Source organism: Dromaius novaehollandiae, chromosome 1, assembly GCF_036370855.1.
Source record: "Dromaius novaehollandiae isolate bDroNov1 chromosome 1, bDroNov1.hap1, whole genome shotgun sequence".
Classification (NCBI taxonomy): Eukaryota; Metazoa; Chordata; class Aves; order Casuariiformes; family Dromaiidae; genus Dromaius; species Dromaius novaehollandiae.
Window position 1 is genome coordinate 162,626,175 of NC_088098.1, and position 21,672 is coordinate 162,647,846.

General features: G+C 43.1%; 1 protein-coding gene and 1 long non-coding RNA gene across 2 annotated transcripts; one reads left to right on the forward strand and one right to left on the reverse strand.

Moving 5' to 3' along the window:
• Positions 1–3,778: 3,778 nt before the first annotated feature.
• LOC112994819 (2-oxoglutarate receptor 1-like) lies at positions 3,779–8,016 on the forward strand. The gene is made up of 2 exons (XM_026119406.2): positions 3,779–4,017; positions 6,945–8,016. The coding sequence occupies exon 2, from the start codon at positions 6,961–6,963 to the stop codon at positions 7,987–7,989; it is 1,029 nt and encodes a 342-aa protein (XP_025975191.2). The 5' UTR covers positions 3,779–4,017; positions 6,945–6,960; the 3' UTR covers positions 7,990–8,016.
• A 2,094-nt stretch (positions 8,017–10,110) lies between these two features.
• Positions 10,111–21,263, reverse strand: LOC135330094 (uncharacterized). The gene is made up of 2 exons (XR_010391856.1): positions 21,120–21,263; positions 10,111–12,654 (listed from the first exon to the last, which is right to left on the reverse strand). It is a non-coding gene; the product is annotated as an uncharacterized LOC135330094 (long non-coding RNA).
• Positions 21,264–21,672: the final 409 nt, after the last annotated feature.

Sequence of the window (21,672 nt, forward strand, 5' to 3'; positions counted from 1 at the left end):
GGCCTTCCTCACTGACATTGCATGGCAGAAGTTGCATTGCTACATGGCTTCCCTGTACTATATGCTAAAAGTGGGCAGAATGATTTATTACTAACTGTTGCTGATGCAGCAGCAGAACGAGCTTTTGTGGTCCTTTGACTCTGTTCATTGCAATCTCTCTTCTCTCTGCCTCTCTCATCCTCAACAATGGTTTCCTAGCACAGGAAATATATTTATATCCCCCTCTTTCCATCATGGTAGCTGAGAGCAGGAATGAGGAAAATTTTCTCTATTTCTAAATTTTTGAAGAGAAAAGGGATACAGTGAGCTTCTCCTCTCCTTTGTACCATTCTTCTGGTAGGGCAAAGAGTGCCCACAGTCTTCATTTAACGCTTAAGTCAAAGTAAGAAATACCTGTAAGTTCCACCGATCAAGGGTCAGAGAGCCCAAAAAGCAGAACGGGTTCCCTGGTTGCTACAAGGAGTACATTAGGGCTCAGGAGAGTCACGTGTGCAGAATGTACCCACTGCCTTTGGCACTCAGCATTGTCTTACAGATAGCTCTGGTAGAACCGATTTGTGCATCCACTTTGGGGATGCCTGGGATTTCTGAGAGTCCAGTAGCACAGGCAGAGTTACGGCTCCAACCAGAATGTCAGAGATGCAGAAACCCAGGACAAAGGCCAGACCATCCTCGTTTCTACCCCGACAAAGCAGATAGAAGGAAAAAGGGAATATGCTGGAGAACCCCAGATGTATGATAGCACTACCCTAACCTACCGAGCTAATCAGAAGTATGAAAGATAGTTTGATTATAATGTTTAAATACTTCCACAGGAAGAATGTAGCCATTGCTGAATGGACTTTTTCTTACAACAGAGATATGCATAAAGAGGATGAAAGTCTAGAAGCACAAGTTAGTTGAAATCATGTGCCTAAATTTTAATCGATTCTGTCTGTGGGTATGATTCATGTTCAGAACAAACTGTCAAAAGAAGCAGAGGATTCTCTATCTCTTCAAATCAAAATTGTCTTTCTATTAAAAAAAAACAGTGCCATCCAAAAGTTATTGGGAATTCTGAGCAAAATTCTATGGACTTTGGTATGCAGGAATCACAATGGGCTTTCTAAAGGTCCTTCTGGCCTTTAAAAGCAGTGAATCTCTCCTCTAAAGTTGCATGAGAGTATCATCACATATTGCTCTGCAACTGTACCAATATTTATGCAGAAGATGCTCGATGTTGATTAACAACTCCAAAAGTTGAAGAATCTTCCATATTACTAAGAAAATTTGTTTTAGTAGCTACTCACCTTCACTGAGAAATATTTGTGCTTCACTTCTAGCCGAGACTGGCATATATCCAGCTATGTTTATGCCAGGAGTCTCTTCCCATGAATGTAATCATGGCGATCACCAATCCTGTTTAAATCTGCTCTTAAATGAACTAACCAGAGTGAATCTCTAAAGCCTCATACATCTCTCAAGACGTATCACAACACATCTCCCAGAATGCACTCTTTCCTGAAGCTCTTTTCCAGCTCCTCACAGTTTTTCAAAATCCTTTTTTGAAATAGTAACACTAAGCCTGAGGTGAAGTATTCAAGTAATGATCCATTTGTAATATCATTTGAGTCATAATGCTAAAGTAATACCCATGTTTACTTGAAAATACCATAGCAAAGCAGATAAATATTAAGCAGTGAATAAAAAAAAATCAACGAAATACCAAGCAAAAAAATTGATATAGACTAACATAATCCTTTATACATTGACAGGAATTTATAAATAAAATGCACAAAGTTCTTCATCTATATGTGTTGGGATAAACTGGGACTCCTGAAAACATACACCTTCATGCCCCGCTCTCCATGACTCCCCATACACCCAGCAAAACAATTTGCAAAATGTACAGTTTCCATGAGGTATATTAGTGAAATTATTACTATGCAGTAGCTAGTTATGTGGAAAAAAATGGTTTCGACTCTTTCTATATACCATGCCAACACTTTTGGGGGGATGTGTTGACCACTGTCAGCTTATTTCTGAGTTTGTTTATTTTTGAAATCTAACTGAATGGTCACATTCAAGCTTGATGTGGCCAAACGTATACCAGGAAGAGTTAAGGAGAACAGATTATGCATGACCAGTAAGCTCAAATTCATTCATGTGAAGATGGCAAATATTGAAAGCTTCATATGGAGATAAAGCAACAGGACAGTTATGCAATCATTTTAAAAGTTATATTTGCTAAATTTGAGCCTGATTCATCATTACATTTTGCAGTATATAATTGCTTGTATTTCCAGGTTCACATCTCTTACCGTCATAAGAAAGTTAAATAACAGCTTCAAGTAAGCAATACTTCTAGATGTGGAATTATGTTCAGTGTTGGAAAACATTCAAGTTCTTTTCAGTCTCGTCTAAACATCGCCTTCTCAAGATAATAGCTTCCCTATGTGTTCATGTAAGTTTGCAAATATTTAATTTAAAGTCAGATCTGGAGTGCTTATGCTTTTGAAAGTTTTTCTTCTTCACAGGAAAAGAGAAGCATGAAAACAGAGAAATAATCAATGCTTTGAAACAACTTGACAGTAAACAGAACACAGTTAGCCCATGAATCAGCTTAGGGAAGGGGGAGAGAAGATCAAGCAAAACACGTAAACCCTGGCTCTGCAGGACGTTTCTACAATGTCACATTCTTATCTAGCACGCACACCAAAAAGCCAAGTCACTTCATATAATCTTTAACTATCTGCTGTAATTAGAGCAGCATCTTTGGGCAAGCCCCTACTCCTCGCAGCTCAGTGTGCAAAGAAAGTAAAAGCCCTGTCGCAGTGCACCCAAGAAGGTGCACATGCTCTTCTCCCACCTCCCAAGGTAGAGAGGACTTCTGCCAGTCCTTTCTGGAGGGGCTACCCTTGACCACGGTCAAGGAAGTGCTGATCTTTCTTCTGGTTTATTGCCTGGATATTTGGGGCCTCTAAAATGCCCCAGGTCACACAGAAGGTTGGGTATTTTTGCAAACACTATGTGGATGGCACATGTGCTTTGACTTCCTTCTTAGGAGTTTTCATTCCTCTGACCCTCAGAACCAGTCATGACCCTCAGGACCAGGCAGAGGGGGGTCATCTGGTGGAGCCATGCAATACTTTTCCCCAGCAAAAGCCTCTTCCAGCTGAGGTGCCCTCAGCACCTACAAAGGAGCATGTGGTCTTAGGCACAGGCTCCAGCTCACAGCCCCTCTGGAGCTCGGGTTTAGGACAGCAACCCCGGGATCAGAGCCCACAGACCCAAGACGAGCAATGCTGCCTGTATAAGGGGCTCCTGCTCATCCCTGAGCACTCAACCCTGTGCCTCTGCCAAGGACTTCCCCGCTGGAGAGGCAGCAGGCCCCCCCAAAGGGAGCTCCCAGTCAGGGAGCAGAGGGCAAGGATCTGGGTCTGCTCCCAGCTCCTGGCACCTGCCAAGCTCTTGGCAGAGCAGCTCCTGCCAATTAAAACCCTGCTGTCGCCCCCTCTTTCTCCAGTCTCCCACCTCTCCTGTCCCATGCACAGAGACCAGGGGAGCAAATATTTCTCAATGCAGACGCTGCTTCTCTATGCGCCTTTACTCCTGCTCTGCCTTGCCGCGGGCTGGGAACACCCAAAACAAACCACTGCAGCCAAACGACGCAGGTTGCAGGCAGTCCCAGCCGATCTGGCGAGCAACACAGGGCAAGTTCCCACATGCTGTGCCAGCGGCAGAGGCCAGACAGGAGAAGGACAGCCACTCGTGTAGCCTCACTGTGGGGCATTTGACACAGAGCCCTTGAGGAGGGTCAGAGCTGCTCTCGCCCCATGGTGCAGCGCCTGTGCTGCCTTCACCCAGCAAAGCCCTGGGGAACGGAGGCAGAGTGCTCCCACAATCTGCCCGCTAACTTCCCTGATGCTCTCACTGCACAAACCTGTCATATTTAAAAGAAAACTCACTGCCAGCCAGAGTGGGATATTTTAGACTCCAGCTATGAAGAGGATGGGAGAGATCACAAAGGATTTACAGGTAAAATGAATATTTTGTTTTAAAGGTCTCAATTTGGAGGCAGGGTGAAGTAGAGAGAGAGGAGCAAAGGGTTAAAGAATGGTGAAAGCATAGAACAAATTAAACTTATCTGGGAAGCATCCAATACTCAAATTAAATCCACATACTCTTTCTGCATGGAGATACCTCACTGAATGATAAAGAGTAAGGGGAGGAGGGCTCACATCTTCATCTTTAAATATATCATTTGCATTTCTTAAGTCTGAGCCAGTGGAAGAGTCAAACACTGCAAGCCAAATCCTATTTAATTTACTCAGCAACACATCTGTGTGAAATATAGTCCAATTACAGGCATTAGGTTACTTTGCCATGGCTGCAGCCATTTGGCTTTTATTTCCAGCAGGTTCTAATTATATTATCACAATGCAGGAGCAGACAAGTTTCCCTTATACGTGACTGCAATTAAAGACAAGCAATCACAGCATTTTTTAAAGTGACTCCAATCAATTGGTTACAGTAAAGCATACCATGTAATAAAGCAGTGACTCCACCATTAAGACTGAAAGGGTTTCTATTTCAATAATCTAGTTCCCTTTTATTATGAGTTCTGCTCTTGGATAATTTATTTAAAGTTCATTATATGTCTACACCATATATCATTTGCCCTCCACTTGGGCTGCAGAAGTCCCATTACGGCCAATTACTTAGTGTGATAAAATCTGCCTCAGTACAAACTGTTGCTTAATTAGATTTAAGTTTTTTCTAAATTACATTTGTAATTCAGACAACAAAATAATAAGGCCAACAGCAAAGACTTGCTGTCGCCTTTCTGTGGCCGCTGTGGTAACCTGTTACGTTGCACATGGTCCTAGGGCAGAAGTTCAGATCTGAGACCCAAACTCATGTGCTTTTCCTGCAACACTAGTCTCCACTCTGGATTTTCTTAGGCAGCACCAGGTTTGCAGTGGCCTCGCCTGCAAGGGAGTCTCATGTTCCCAGAAGGGAGGCAGATACCCTGAGATACTGTGCCAATAGCGAAGGGAACAGCTCTAGAGAAACTGAGAGACTGTGGCAGCCAGGAGGGACTGCAGGGGCTGAGTGCCACTGCTTTGCTCTTCAGTGATCGGAGGGGTTTGCTCTGCAGTCCCTATAGGTTTGCTGTGGCGGCACACTGGTAGGCAGGAAGAAGGTCTGGTAACAAAATAGGAGTCCTGCAGAGCCACCAAGAACAGTGCCCTATCACATGAAGGGGTATCCAGATGTACCCTTCAGCTCTTTTAATGGCCGTGCACTGTAAACACCATGGTGTGTGCAGTGCTGGGTGCTTCCAGGAGCAGACAGCACGCCGTGACCTCTACTGCCAGATGGGGCCTTTGCTATTTAGCTGATTAAACATTAGCCATACCAATGGCTCTAAGTTTATTTGGGGACAATGTTGTAACCGTATGACTTCTAACCTGATTTCCTCTGCACATCACCCTCTTTCCCCTAGTCAAACTGCATCCCTCTACTTCATGTGAAATACCAGGCACCAGGCAGCACGGATATTTCCCAGGCTGTCGTCTTCCTCTTGCTGCTAGGTGGGATAGGGATGCTGGCTTGGAAAATGCTGCACACCTGCAGCCAAGACACAGCTTTATCTAAACCGTCTCCTCCTCTATTCCCAGTCATGAAAAGGGGTTTCAACCTGTTTGGCTCTTTGAAAATGAACAGCAATGTTTAGCATGTGTCTCCTCAAGCTCCAGCTGCATTTTTTTGTGTTTTAAGCATATTCCAGCCAAATGTTCTACACAAATTTGCAAATCTGGCTCTGTGAGATTTCACAAGTGAATGAAGGAAGAAGCAACATAAAAAAATCAGCGTCATATAACAAATGGAAGAGGTGATTTGATATGGTGCACTTTAGCAGATCCAGGCCATAGTAATGTGCGGTAAGGCATTGTCCCATAAGAGGTAGCATCCCTCAGGAAATAATCACGCTGGAGGTTTATTCTCCTTTTTTCCATCAAAATGGCTACTCAAAAAGAAAGAAGGCATTCACACAAGTGCATTTACTGGATGTAACATGAGCAGTTATTTGCTAACAGCTTCAGTTGCCCTGTATTTTCTACTGGACAGAGCATGTATTCAACTCTTCATTTCCCTAATTTCATGAATACTGCTCAAGTCCCATGTTGCATCTCGAGAATGGCTGCTTTGCAAAGTTGGATAAATTTATTCTGGCATTTCAGAAAAGAATCTACTATCTAAGTAAAACTTTTTAAAAATTTTACAGGGACAGAAATTTACATAGCAGCTAATGGCAAGCCTAAACATAGCTTATTTCTTTCAATATTAGTCTTGTTAATAAATTAAAAGAATTAAATATGCCTGTATCAGTCATTTTCAAGAAGGAGAGAGAAAAATGTTAACCAACTCCAGTATCATAAAGAATATGAAATCTTTCAACATCCTCACTGTTTTCCAGTTAATTAGCAGAAGATGTGAATTGTTTTTACAAACCAATAACATTCTGGACATTCCCCTTTATACTTTTGGTGAATAGCAGAACACAGCTAGTCTATCCTTCTGCTCTGCTTGATCCTTGATAACAGCAGAAGATGAACTTTGTATGCTGGGGAGCACACTTCACACATTGTGGTGCTGGAAATCCATTATATTTCAGCTGGAGAGTGCTTGTGCAGACCCTTCCCAGAAAAAGAATATTTTAAAATAAGATTATTTATATATAGATATGAATAAAAGGCTACTAGATCAGGATCAATTCCCGCCAAAAAAATAACGCCATTTCTTATTCAACAAAGGCATTTTAATAGTGACTCTGATCGGAAGTTGAAAGGAAAGACCTGGCTACTAGAAGGTTTTTCTGTCAATAAAAATCCTTCATGTGAGTTAACCCATTTGCTTTTATCTGTCAGTGAACACTAAATGTTTGTCTCTTCCTTAAGCATTAAGGAAAAAAGCATGAACACAAGTGAAGACTTAACCCAGCCTGCCGCCTGGCAAAACACTGAGGCTGATTTCCCCAGCTGCCCTGATGTGGAAGCCTTTCTGAAGACTTTGTATCTCCCCATTATGTATGGCATCATCTTCCTGGTGGGCTTCCCAGGAAATGTCATTGCCATTTGTGTTTACAGTTTCAAAATGAGGCCTTGGAAGAGCAGCACTATCATCATGCTGAACCTGGCCCTCACAGATCTGCTCTACTTAACCAGCCTTCCCTTCCTGATACACTACTATGCCAGCAGGGAGCACTGGATCTTTGGCGAATTCATGTGCAAGTTCGTCCGCTTTGGTTTCCATTTTAACTTGTACAGCAGTATCCTCTTCCTGACCTGCTTCAGCATCTTCCGGTACTTGGTGATTGTCCACCCTATGAAATTCTTCCACGTCCAGAAGAAACGGTGGGCTGTAGTGGCTTGCTCTGCAGTTTGGGTGATCTCACTGGCAGCTGTCAGTCCTGTCAACTTCTTGATCTCCTCAAAAGTGGAGCAAAACAGATTTTTATGCCTCGACCTCACCAGCTCTGAAAATCTTGGTACCATCAGATGGTATAACTGGCTTCTGACTGGACTGGCCTTTTTCTTGCCCTTGCTGACGGTGACTCTGTGCTATGCGCTCATTATTAACACCTTGGCTACGGGGCCCCACACGCAGGCTTGCTATAAACAAAAGGCCCGCAGACTTGCTGTTATCCTGTTGGTGGTCTTTTATGTGTGCTTCCTCCCCTTCCACGTCTTTCGGGCAGCTCGGATTGACCTACGATTGTGTCCAGCCAATTGTCACATAGAGAAGCAAATCCACTCTGCCTATATCATCTCTAGGCCACTGGCTGCACTCAACACATGTGGTAACCTATTACTTTATGTCGTGACTGGAGGTAACTTCCAGCAAGCCGTCCTCTCTCTTTTAAGGTGTAAGTGGAGCAGATATGTTCAGCAGGCTGGGAGCAACAGTGATGTGAACAAGTTGGGCATCACATTAAAGTTATGAAAGAATCCCTTCAAGAAAATTACTGCAGCAACAAATAAACATGGGATTGCTTTGGTGTTGTAACATCCTACATAGTCAGGTGTATTGATGTGGTAGCAAGAATTACAGCCAGCTTCTACCTCTCTCTGCAGTACAGTATTTGTGAAAATGCTAAGTCTCAGGAGCAGGTTTATATATACCTCTTTCAATAAACAAAAAAAGGGAATTAAAAGACTGTAAGCCATCTTGAAGGTAGAATTTAAAATTACCCAATCAGCCTGTTTCCAAAGATATTTGGGAAATGTAGGACTCTTCTTGCTTCAGTCTTTGTTGTTGACTGTAGAAACTCAGAGGGCTGAGTTTTGACACAGGAACAATTTCCATTGATTTCACTGTTGTCACCGATGTGGTGCCTTGTTTATTATAGCCGGAGTGAAATGCAGCAGATTGTCACGGCTGCTGAAACCACTGAATTACATATGTAGAAAGCACCTAGATAAATCAGATGTCTTCATATTAGATGGACCTGATGAACTTCAGCATAGGGCACTTAAAGAACTGAATGATGAAATCTCAGAGCTGGCCTTGGGAAGGATGAGAGGGGAGTACCAGAGGAGGACAAACATGGTGAATAGCCCTAAAAAAGGGATGGATGAGGAATTAAAAAACAGGCAGATTAATGTCCATCTCAGAAAAATAATAGAACAAACAGACAATAAGTCTGCAGAAGATGAGTACAGGCGAGTAACAGACAGTATGGATTTATCAGATACATACAATCCTAAATCAATCTGATTTCCTACTACAATAGACTGCTAGGCCTTGTACATGAAGGAAGAGAAGCAGATGTCATATAACCTGACTCCAGAAAGAGTTTTGACTCTGTCTGGGATAATATTCTTGTGTGTAAGCTAAGGAGACAGTCTACTATAGTTGATTAGGGAACTGTGCTCAAAGGGGAGATATTAGTGACTTGTCGAAGTAGAGGGAGCCACTGAGTGGGGTTTTGATCAGTCTGTCCTGAGTTCAGGGCTATTTAGTGTTTTCGTTAACAAATTGTATGATGAAATAAAATGTGCTTATTATATTTGCAGATGATAGGAAGCTGAGAGGACAAAATTATGTTGACAAAGTGGAGCTATGGTTTGAAAAAGAACAGGATGCTATTGGACAGTGACAGGTACAAAGTACTGTACTGAGGTTGAAATAATGAACTGTAAAAAAACAGAAGGAAAAAAAACCCACTTAGGTAGCAGTTCTGCAGAGAAAGATCTGAGGTTACAGTGACTCACTGGTTGGACAGGAGCCTCGTCGTTTCAGTCGTTTCAGTGGGCTGGCAGTGTCTGCTGCTGCAAAAAAGGCAAATGCCATGCTGGGATGTAGAAATAAGAATATAATGTACAAGGTGTGGGAAGCAGTCCTTATACCCTTCTCAGCATTGTTAACCTCTCAGCAGGAGAACTGTGTCCACCTTTGGAGGCTGTCCTTCAAGGAAGACACAGATGAGAGGAGAGTGAAAAGAGCCCTCAGAGAAATCACCAAAGAGGAAGGGAACTGGGGACATTAGACATGGGGAAATGTAACAATTACCTTCACACATGTAAGACAGAAGGAATACATTCTTCCATCTGTTCACAAAGTAAATAGGCTTTTTTTTTTGGTTCAGAAAACCAAATGGGCTTTAAATACCTCATGGGCAGATATTGGGAAGGACTCTCTATCAAGATGGGTAGTGAAGCACTGGAACAGATAGCCCAGGAGTGAGGAGCAGTCTTCACCACTGGTTGTCTCTAAGAGCCACCTAGCCAGGCGTTTAGTAAGACTGACACAAAACTACCCGACCTCTGGAGGTCCCTTCTGGCCATAAGGCCCTGCGATTAAGTGTACCTTACTGTCTTCATGGCTGCTAGTAAAACAAGTGGTCCCTGGGAATGTTCCTGGCACTGGCCTCATCCCGCCGTCCTGCTACAAAGTTCAAGCAGCCTCAGGGATTTTCCTGGCCAGTGCCAGCCAGCACACCCCCAAATGAAACCCTGGTGCATGCCAGCACTGCTCCCTGTAGGCAGTCACCATATAGGCAATGCTACCTGGGTACTGCATGTGAGTAGGACAAGCAACAACACTATAATATTTTAACATGCCTTGTGGATATTTAAAATACTTTATTTGATAAATCCTCAAGCACAGCAACATCTTTTAGAAGCAATATTACAGCCATTTTGATTTGCTTTCTATTCTCAATTGTCCTCTTCTGTATTTGGAAATGTTGTCGAAGCCTGAACTTCGCGGGTTGCCACTAGATGGTGATGATTCATGGTACCTGGCAATGAGCAAGTTACCTGGTTTCACATATGCATGTGTGATTCAACCACATGTTACACAACTACACAAGATGATTCACATGAGATAAATCTTTTCTGACATGGATTTATAATATCCAGTGTGTACAAATAGTACAAACACACTGCATAAATTCTCTTCCTCTTCCACATAAGTAAAAGCACAAAATGTGTCTACTACTTACACATACATATCTGAAGCCTTGGCGTAGATTAAAAAATATCTCTTTCCTTTCTCGGAGCAAAGACCACCACAGCATTTTTAATTCTTGTTCTCAGTTCTTCCTTCTCAAGTCCAAGCAGAGCTTATCACATACGAACAGAAGCTCTTAAATACTACACATACAATATAAAATGGAACAGCTAAAGGTAAAAAGTGTGAAATGGAAGTGTTCAAGGCCTTCCATTTCTGCCTGCAACAAGAGTAACAGTCTCATGATTTTGGTGTCCTAGAGATGGGCTGCCTTTTCTCCTCTTCTTCTTCCTCCTGAGCAGAGCTGTTGTTTGGTTGCCCTTCTCCATCTCACCTACTTTTCCACTGCCTGTTTTCAGTTAGCTTGAGCTAACCCAGCTGATTTTAAAGTGCCAGAATAGTTTAGGAAATGGTCCCAGGAGCTGTGGTTCATTGGTGGGGTAATAATCTTCACCAGAAGGTCAGTCTATTCTTGCATTAGTATGGCTGAACCTGGAAGAGGACAAAAGCTACAACCTTCATGTGTCCATTCTTAAGGAATTCAGGGGCTGCTCAGGTGCTCTGCGGGACTAAGAGCTCACTATCTCGTGTGACTCATGCCTTTTGTCTGCTGGGAAGGGTGAAATCTCCATAGTTTCTTTTTTTAGCAGTTGTAAGTTTACTGCTGAAACAAGGGTAAGTGCTTCAACTGCAGTAAACAGGAGACACTTGGCAAGCTCTGTGTATACTGTGGCAACATAGCTACATAAATAACTACTCTGTTGCAGGCTAATTCACCACGTAGCTATGCTCCAGTGACCAAGCTTCTGCTAAAAGTCTCTAGTATGTTTGTCTACAAGACATTCCTGCTAACTCAAGTACATACCAGCAAGCTGCTCTCTGCATAGGTCCACGGAGAATCCAAAATAATAACAAGAATGCAGAGGACCCTCCCAGTAACCAACCTCACAGACAGAAAAAGCACTGACTGCCATGTTCTGAATATAAAAAAATTGCAAAATCTGTCCTAATCCAGATGCCTTGAGCTGCTTTTCATGCAGTTGCAGTGCTTTGTGTCTTACTGAACTTCCAAAAATTTAGAGAGTATAAAGCAGATTGCATGTAGTATCAAAACACACAATGTGGTAAGCAGCTAGAAGAGAGATATGGTAAAGTAGTCTAAGAATGGGCTACTATGACAAGTTCTGTGCCAGATATTTATGTGAGCTAAGACTGCAGTTTTAGCCCAATATAATGTTAGTCACAGTCAGGGTGTTGCTATTATCTGTACAGTTTAACTGTACAGTAGCAATCTACTAAATGAAATGGAGGATAGTGCCAGGCTCACGCCTGAGTAACTTAGACTTCAGATAGATGTTGTCATTTTAGTGATAAGGCTAAACTAGCAGAATAAACTTTGAATGACTACTTCCATCTGTCAGTATTTTGTACTCTGAAAACGCAGGTTGAGTGAACCTAAACTTAAAAATAACAAACAACAAATGAACACATTGCCATTCAACTCCCACCAGCCAGAAATGTGCATTTGCCTTTCCCTGCCAGCAGAAAAGGAGAGGTGATGTAAAGGAAAATACCTTGTGTGTTCCCTTACAGCTCCCCTATGTTTTCTGAATGCAGAGGCATTCAGTGGTGTCAGCAGATGTAACTTTAAAGGCCACACAATTAAGTCTAGGAGGGGAAAAAAAAAGTTTGCTCTAAGTGATGCCTAAAGAAGGCATATTTCAAGGCTTTTTTTCTGAGTAGTAACTGGCAAAGAGTGGTCCTTTTAACCAAAGTGTTTTGCGTACTTGGTGCCTTAGACTACCAGACTCTGCAGTGCAGAACACAACGAATCAGACAACTTCTAAAACAGATGAAAAAAAAAAATTCCTGTGTTTAGTCAGGGTTGTACTCTGGGACCCAGAAGGAGAAAAAGTAAAGTTGGTAAACCCTGAGCTGAGTCTTTCAAAAATGAAAATTAAAACTCAAACACTGATTTTTTGAAACGCACAGAGGGAACATGATTTTTCTGGACTGCTGCAGCAAGTGTAATGCAGAGTATGTCTGCTTCATCATGTCCGGAATCTTAAAAGGCATTTGAACCAAAAGGTATTTTGTCTTCTAAGATCTCTCCTCAGTTTCTTTGCTCCCCGCAATGGTTCATGTCACTGATATCTAAAACAAAAGAGAGAGTCGGTTACATGAAAGCTATAGTATCAGTGATGCTATCCAGTCTTACAAGCAAAACAAAGTTCTAAGCTTTTTATTTAAAAAAGGAAAGATATGTTTTTCAATATTCATACTTCTTCTGCAATCAAATGATTTTATTGATTTCCTTTTACTTTGTGAAAGAGGGAAAGAACATAAGGTGAAAAAAAAATAAATACAGCTTCCGGAGCAGACAGGCAATGCAGCACTGGATCCTAATAAAACAAGGTACAAGGTACAATTTTATAGGCGGATCCGTGACAGGGTATTTTGGTATTATCGCAGGATAACCCTGTGCTGTTCTCCCCACCTTTGCTCCAATTTCAAGGACTTTCATGGTGCCAGCCACCACACAAAGTGATGACCTGGACCTGCAGCTGACAGGGCTCAAAACCACCTTCTCTGGGGGGCTCCAAAGGGTGTCCAACATGAAGAGAGCCTCCTACTCTGCTCTTGTTACAGTTCTGTTCATAGAGCTCCCTGAAATGTCAGTCGTATTTATGGAAATAAATGTTATGCAGCTTGCAGCGTTACTGTTGTTAGTCGTGACTAGGTGCATAGAGAACAGCACATACACTTTCCATAGTGCGGTTATATTGGTAGGTTCAAGGCTGGAGAAAAAGGAGGTGGTTTGGCACCAAGCAGGGTGGCATTTGGGGTGGGATTTATTTCAAGCCCCAAATGATGCCTGTGGGGCAATTTTCCACTAAGTGAACCAGGCTGGCACAATCATTTAGGGCCATAGCAGAATAAAGAGCACCTAACAGAGACAGACACACAAATGTACTGCGCACCAAATTAAAGCAATAAATCTCCCTGAAAATTTCCTCTTCTCTTCACTTCATGAAGCTTTTTTGTCATTGGGAAGTTATTTTAACAGACAAGATGACAGCACCTGCCTACAGGAGTTTTCTCACATTTACCTTTCCGTTAGTAAGCTGCTTGGAGATACTTATATATTTCACCCCTATTTTATAGGTGATGAAACTGAGGCACAGTGGAGTTAAGTGACTTGCCTCTGGTCACGAAGCAAATCAGCAACCAAGCAGGCAAGAGATAGGTTCCCAGCCCAGGGCTTTTAGAAAGTGCATTATAAAGGCTTAGGGTAGGATTTTCAAGGGAGGCTTGATTGCCCAGTTGTGGCATTTCTGTAATAAAAGTTGAGTTAGAGCAGAGTCTGCACTACTCAGGCCATGGGTCAATCTCAACATCGTACTCTGCATCTCTGAAAGCAGCAGCCTTTGTCACTTCTGTTTTCCTTCAAAGAAGGTTTCTGGGGACCAGCCCCTCCTCACCTAAAGTATTTGGTTACCACTGCATGTGATCCCACCCCAGGGCCAGTGACTAGCTGCATGCATTCATCCCATTTCTATGTTTGTATCAGGTATTTGTTAATTTGCAGGTTGATATGAAATATTAGCAGCACTGGAGGAAGACATTTCCCACCAAAATGTATACGTCACACCATGGTTCAGGATGTCTTCTTCCCCACTGGGTCCAAGGGTTGGTAACAGGCTGCCTAACTGGGGAGCTGCCATAGCCTAAAGACTGGGTACCACTCCTCATCACGTATGGATGCCGATGCAGAGCAAGCACATGGCTGCGGCTAATACACCTCTGAGCTGAGCCCAGCTGGGGCAGACCCTTGCCTAGCACACCCCGAGTCAGATCCAGCCACCTGTCTGCTATACTGTAACGTCAGATGTGGATATTAGCACTTTTCTTGTTCTGGCAGAAGGGCAAGTAGGGTTTACAAGAAGATTTCTCATATGTCTTCTAAATTTCCATTCTGAGAACCCTGCAACATTATGAACTTTAATACAGCTGTATCTGTTCAACATAGCTAAATATTTGGCCCCCAAACATCAGTGAAAATTTAAGTCTGCTGCTATGGTCTCTAATGTACTGGAAAAAAAATCCTATCATCAAACATATTCCACATACTTTTTCCCAGAATGCAAACCTGAATTTCACTGTGGAAGGGGGAGAACAGGATGGGCCACTGTATTTTTTTAGAAACAGCATGAAGACTGGTTACTGCAGTAATTCCAGGTGGTGCATTAGGAGTTTTACTCTCCTATATTCCATCAGCTCAGCTCAGCTAGTGCTATAATTCAAATTTCCACTAGAGGGTAGACAAAACATTGTTAGTAAAAGGATCACCTTGGGAAAGCGTAAATGTGTGGGAAGACAGTGTCTGATCTGGAGTAGGGAGAAGTAGCAGAGTGTAGAAAAAGGAAGAATAAAATGACATTTATACCATCCACAAGAGCAAGGTGGGAGCACTTTTCCAACTTTTTCTAAAGAAACAGAATCTGTGGTTTATACTTTTAAATCAAATGCAGCTATAGTGATTATATTGTTATAAACATGTAAATTATCATAAATCAAACATAGCTGATCTTAACCCTACTGATATTACCTTGCAAACAGTGATGGGGACTACATAAATACATCAAAGAGTTAGCCAGGATAAATATAGTGATTTAAGATTTTATCCAGTTTGGGGAAATAGTGAATTTACCTATCTACTTCTGGCTGCCTGGCCTGAACATCTTAACAGTGAATTTCTCTCTTTTTATTATTATTTTTCACCATTATACTACTGCAGAAAATAGTGGTTTGTTTTCTCCTCGCACATTTCTCCACTGTTGAAATGCAGGGAGGTTTCTCTGAACCTTGCTGCTGAAGTGGACAGTCTGGCTGTAGATTTGGATACATCTTCCTCTGCACCCTCTCCCCGCAGGAGCAGACCTAGTGAGCCGACCTATCTCAGGGAGCACCCTGCACTGGAGACGGGGGCACTGCATAAAAATCCTTCTTACCACTCCTCCGGCTTCTCGGAAGCAGGTTTCACACTGATTCAGCATGCCTGAGGCTAGGGAAGCCAACACAGTTCAGGGTTTATTTTCTAATTTAGTTCCACATCTACAAAGATGACATAAAACCCAGAAGCACCTCCTACACAAGCGAAATGACATTTCTGAGCGCTAAATGAGCATTTGACTTGATCTTTTTAAATGTAATCCGTTTATGCCAACAGAAGCAGGAACAAAAAAACCCCTCAAAACAAAAAAACCACATACACCCTGGTTTACCTGAAAATGCCCCATGTTTGAGTAATAAGGCCCACTAATCCATTGCAGTAGGTACTTAGTCCTGCCTCCCTCTCGGTGGCAGAACAAGAACTGTCGGGAGAGCTAGCAAGAAAATGACTCATTCCCTGAAGCTCCTTCCAGTCCAGACAACTCCCACAGCTCGGATAATTCCTTCCCACCACCTTACAGTGGAGGCTGAATTAACTGCTCCGAAAGAAAGGCACAGCAACATTTCCTACGGCAAGAGCTGCACTCTCCTGTCTTCCTCGTCAATAGATATGGGTTACGGAAAGGCAAGGTCCCTCTCTAGCTGGGATGGGTCACACCTGTCGACACAGGCTTGTGGGTGACAGTGGCGTTCTTTCTAGCTAAATGCATTGATGAACTTGGAAGAAACATGACACTAAGGGTAGGAGTCCTCACCGTTGTCATAGAAGAGGCTGAGTGGAGACTGTGGCCCCAATGAGCCAAACAGAGGACCCCTCAAGCAGCAGCATGTACTTTCACTGTGCCAAGGCACACAAATGCATTGCAAAGCTATTTTCATAGCACAATCTGAGAGAAGGAAGAAGCATCAATCCTTAAATACAGCCATGCCAAACAAGGTTAAATTATGTATTCTCTATCTAACTTGCACTGTGGAGTGTGAATGAGACATGCTGGACTCCGGTGTTAGCTAAGGAGGTGTATCTGTAATTTGACACAGGGCTGTATTTGTCATTTACTAGACTATTTCAGGAAGTGAAATTCCTCTACCCTGTGCTTATCAATACCACCTGTCCTTGTTGTGACAACTGGAAGAACTACTTCAAGTGATGTAGATCTTACACAAATATCTCCTGTCTTCATCATTCTGAAGAAAAAGTTGTATTTTACTGAACAAAAAGTTACCATTATCCAAAAGTCTGTGACAGCGGGTGAAAAGTCAAAAACCTCTATTGCAGGCATTCAAGAGGGTGAATTCAGTAAGGACCAGATGGATCTCAGAAGCTGTGCTCTTTCACCGTGTAGTTGCCTCAGGGGAGCATTTAAAGATAAATTTTGTATTGTTTCCTTTTCTTGAATTAACTAAAAGGATTATAACAGAGTGATGATCTTTAGTCTATGGCTCTTTCTTACTCACTTTTGAGGCCTCCTAGAGAAATTCAAGGTTGTTCCTTCCGTCTGTTTAGCAAAGCTTAAACCATGCACCTGGCTTTAGCTGTAAAGTAAGTCCGACTTGTTTCTGTCTTTCTGGGGCTGTTGAAATGCACGACCTTGTCCACACCAGTTCCCACTCTAAACCTGCCTGGTCCCAGGTGGAAGGTGGAGGCTTTTATACTAGCAGCTCTAGTTTGTGAGCTGGAGATACTAGAGAGTGAAATGTCATGCAAGGCAAGCTTCTGAACCAGGTCTTCAAGGAAAGACGTAAACTGCATCACTGCTGAACCCCTCTTTTCTATTGCTTGCACAGCCCTGAGGAATGGTGGGAAGGAGCTCTATCACTCAGCTCTCTGACTGACAATTTATTGTCCTCTACCCTGGCACACAGGGGCAATGTGATGCTTTATTTTCACTTGCAAAGAGATCAGTAATTTACACTTGCTATACAGGACACTTCCACTTAGTCCAGCTGCTGCCGTGTTAGTGCTGAGGATTATTGGTGTACACCAACCGCTGAGGGAGAGAATTAGGAAAAATTGTCCTGCCCAAGATGGGAGAGGTCCATGTGCTCTCTGAATGGGCCTCACTGCTTTGTACCTAGTTTATTTAGACAGAATTCAGACATGCTGACTTCAGCTAATTGAAAAATTTCCAACAGAATGCTTCCCCCCAGAAACTGCTAAATCAATGGAAACAAAATGCTCCATGTGAATATGTCGACCCTATCAAAAATGTTGCTAGAAACCAAGTAGGCAGCCATTGAGGCCAGCTACCCAGCCAGCCTAGCAGGCCAGGCAAAGAGCCGGTGGCGGTGGCAAAACAGCTGTCGGCCGCAGAAGCTGCTTAGAGCAGCATTGCCTGGTTCCTTTCCTGGGATGGAACAAGTTTTCTCCTGAAATGGTCTGGGAGGGGAACACAAGGAGACACAAAACCTGATATTTTGCCTCTTCTCACACCTTTTTGCACAAAAACCTCTGTTGCAGGGATCTGTGACTGAGCTGCAGCTCCATACACTGCTAATACTGAGGGAAGCTTCTAGCAGAGAAGTGCAAGGACTAGTTCCGGGATGTTTCGCATGATACAATTTTCCATGCACATCCAGATTATGCAGTGAGATTGTCCTTATTATATTCCCTAGTGATTTGGGCAATGGAGTAGAAAGCATACCCTTTAAACATGCAGATGACAAGTGAGAGGACTGCTGGCATGCTCGAGGACAGCATTAATTTCAAAGCAATTTACAGAAAGTGGAGAAATGGTCTGAAGAAACAGGATGCAATTCAGTGAGGACAAATGCAAAAATTTTGTTTGGAAGAAAACAACCAGCTGCAAAAATATGGAATATCTGCTTAGGCAGCATTACTACAGTAAAGAGCTGAAGGGCTATGCAGATCACAAGCTGAACATCAGTCAAATGCATTATACTGTTGTGAAAAACAGCAGAATGGGACATAGAAATAAGAGTACAGACTGCCAGGCAAGCCAAGCAATCCTGCTGCTTTGGTAACTTCTCTGCTGGGGTGGTGGGACTGGCCTGACACTGCACTTCTAGAAGGATGTGGACCTGCTGGACAGGGAACAGAAGAGACAGTTGAAAAAGGAGACCTCTGAGAAAAGTCTGGAGAAACTGAGTTGTTCAGTCTAGGACAAGAAGCACCGGAGGAAAGATGGTAGCGATTTTCATATGAGATGTAACCAGGAAGCAGAATGCCTCTGACTGGGACTAGGTAGGGAAGATGTCAGACATCAGGCAACACTTCCAGTAGGCACAGAGAATATTTGGGCAGACAGAAGGTTTTAGAAGAGCTTGGGAAAGCACCTGCCAGGGCTGCCAAAGATGCAACCCTGTCGGGGGCAGCAGAGGGACCACGTGCCCTCAGGATTTTCCTTCTACTGTGTCTCCTGCAATGCGGGTAGGCAGGACCTGTCTGAATCAGGACACAGAACTTCATGGAAGGGAGGCATCTGTCTGCACACACCAAGGTAATCTGAGAGAGAGGGGAGGTGTCTGCCCTCAGTTTGTTACACAGCCTGTGCCACAAAAGCCAATAAATTAGAGGGCTGGATTCTCTAATGGTGTGAACTAACTTGGCTCCAAACCCAGTGAGGATTCACCAGTTTGCACCTCCTTAGAATATAATGTGCAAAATGTGGTGCAAACACCTGGTGAGTGAATTGCTCTTCAGGTTCCAGCAGGCCATCAATCACTGCAGTTTGCAGCTGGAGAACTACATGTTGGGAAAATGAAGAGTAGTATAGGCTGGCTAAAATATCCAGCCTGATCCCAAATAGCCTGAACACGCATGGCATTGTATTTTATATATCCTTGTTCAATACATTGTATCATTCATTTTATTGCCACCTACCAAACCTTTTGAAAAACAAAAAGCCAGGGTGAAGCATACACCACCCCTTCTAATTGTCTTTTATTTTCTCACTGAGAAATGTCATCTTCTGTCACATGGTGATGTGATTTCTTCCCTGTCTCCCTGCTATTACAAACTCTAATAGATACTGTCACATAATATTTATAATAGGCAGTGCCCACTTTGAGAGCAATGACAAAAATACACTGCATCATTCTGTACTACTGGGTTTACATAGCATTTGCTTGTCAAGTTAGCCAGGTTAACTGCTTTCTGCTTCAGCAGGGACAGCAAAATGCACACCCTCATCTCTCTGTTTCCTAGGTATTTCACTTCAAAGGAAAATTATTTGATATTACTGCTCCAGCAGGAACCAGGTCCATCTCAGAGCAGCCGCAAAACATTACTTTCTGAATTATGTGACTGATTCTCTAGTGCTCCACGATTTTTGCATTTGGCCTATACATGACCAATGCAGCCAGTCCACTCTTCTGCTTTCAAAATGACAGAATGAAAGCTGCATTTACTGAAATGCTGGTGTATTAGTAGAAACTCAGCACCCTGATGGGGAAAGGATGGCACATCAGCTTATAGCAGAGAGTACCCCCCCCCCTCCCCCAGTTTACTCTGGTGGATAAGCCTGATGCTGTGCTAGTTCGAGTTCTGCTTTCTCCTGAGAGAAAGGTCTGACCTCAGTCCAGGAGTAGCCCTGAAACTCTTGGTGAAAGGTAGCATGAAAAGGCAAAGCCAGAGATAACTTCTGCAGGGAAGTGCACCTATCTTTCATTTATCTGATTTAGATGAGCAGGAAATAGCCAGGGGAAAAAGGCTTGATTTAAAAAAAAAAAAAAAACAAAAAACAAAAAACAACAAAACCAACGCCTGAATTTTACAGGCTCAGCTTGCGTGAATTATCTCCTTGAAGGCTATTTCAGTAATCCACTCCTCCACCCAGTCTGAATAGGTGGAGAACCATTTAATTGCCTGAGGATAATAATGCTTAGCATTTAAGCATTATTTAAAGAGCTCAAGACACTTTCAAATGGAGGTAAGAGCCTTGCCGCCTGGCTTCTATGGAGGCAGAGCAGCCCTGGTGAGCAGGGGGAGCAGAGATCTTTGCCTTCAGAAATGCTGTGTGACAGGAGACAAGATGTGGTGCCCAGGGCCTCTGCAGACTCACAGGAGCACCTCAAGGGCTGAGGGTGGGAAGGGGCCCAGCCACTTGTCATTGGCATAGCAGTCTTCAGGGTAGCAAGAGGCTCAGAAAAGGGAGGCATCAGCAGCACTGGGTTGCCCTGGTCTAGGTGGTGCTTGTCTGTTTACAATGATGGTCTGAGAAGCTGTCGCATTCAGAAATTCCAAAAAAAGCATCAAAAGGATCCTCTAAAACCTTCTGTAGAGATGATCCCTGAGGACAGAGTTATCTTTGCCAAGCCAACAAGAGATTTGGTAAAGAAAGGGGGACTATTCCCACCATGGCACAAGGCAAAATAAAGTTCTTGTTTGGAAACGCAGCCTCTTGCCCCTCTACAGGCATGGGATGGGAAGGGTTCAGACACAAGGAGCTGGAACTTGTTCCCTGTTTACATAGTCCTCTCCAAGAAAGAAAGGGCAGTTACTTTGAAAAACAGAAGATCTTTGACTCAACAGTCATATGACAATTTGCAAGGTTTTTAACTTTGATTTTTTTTGTTGTGATCAAGAAACCCTCTAATTTCACTTTGAGAATTATTTCTGATTATTGTTTTACTGTATTAAAACTATACCTGATAATTACCTTATCTTATCGGAAACAAATCCTAGTAAATGCAAACAAGTAACTTACCAGTTCATAACTTTAGTGATCATGTGAAGAAAAGAATTAAAAGAGGTGAACTTGGGAGGGAAGCTGTGCTTTTAAAATATGAAGTGTATCCTACACGGCTGAGCTCCCTTTGCTGTCCTTGTTGTGCTCGTCTTGGCACCAGTCCTGCTGGGAAAGGCTCATTTCCAAAACCCGGAAGGATTTTCGCAGGGCTGAAGCACGCTTCCTGGGCAGAGGAGCTCAGGAATGGGCCCAGGGCACGTACCGGTGTGGGAAGGAGCAAACAGGGGGGGCTGCAGTAGCAGGACTGCAGAGATCGGTGCAGTTACACAGTGATTCGTAGTGATTTCTTTTGCCAAGAGTCATACATTGGCTGAGAGCTTGTGTAAGCTGAAGGAACAGCTGGCTAACATAAAGGCTCATTTTCGGCAAAAGATGTTAAAGTCAAGTGTAAGGGGCTGTGATGATAGAAGTCACTTTCTGACAATAAAGCTTTATGGAGCAGCGTAAGGCAAAGGTCAGCCTTTCCCTTACTTGCTGTAGCTCCCTGCAAACACAATACAACAGCAACGCA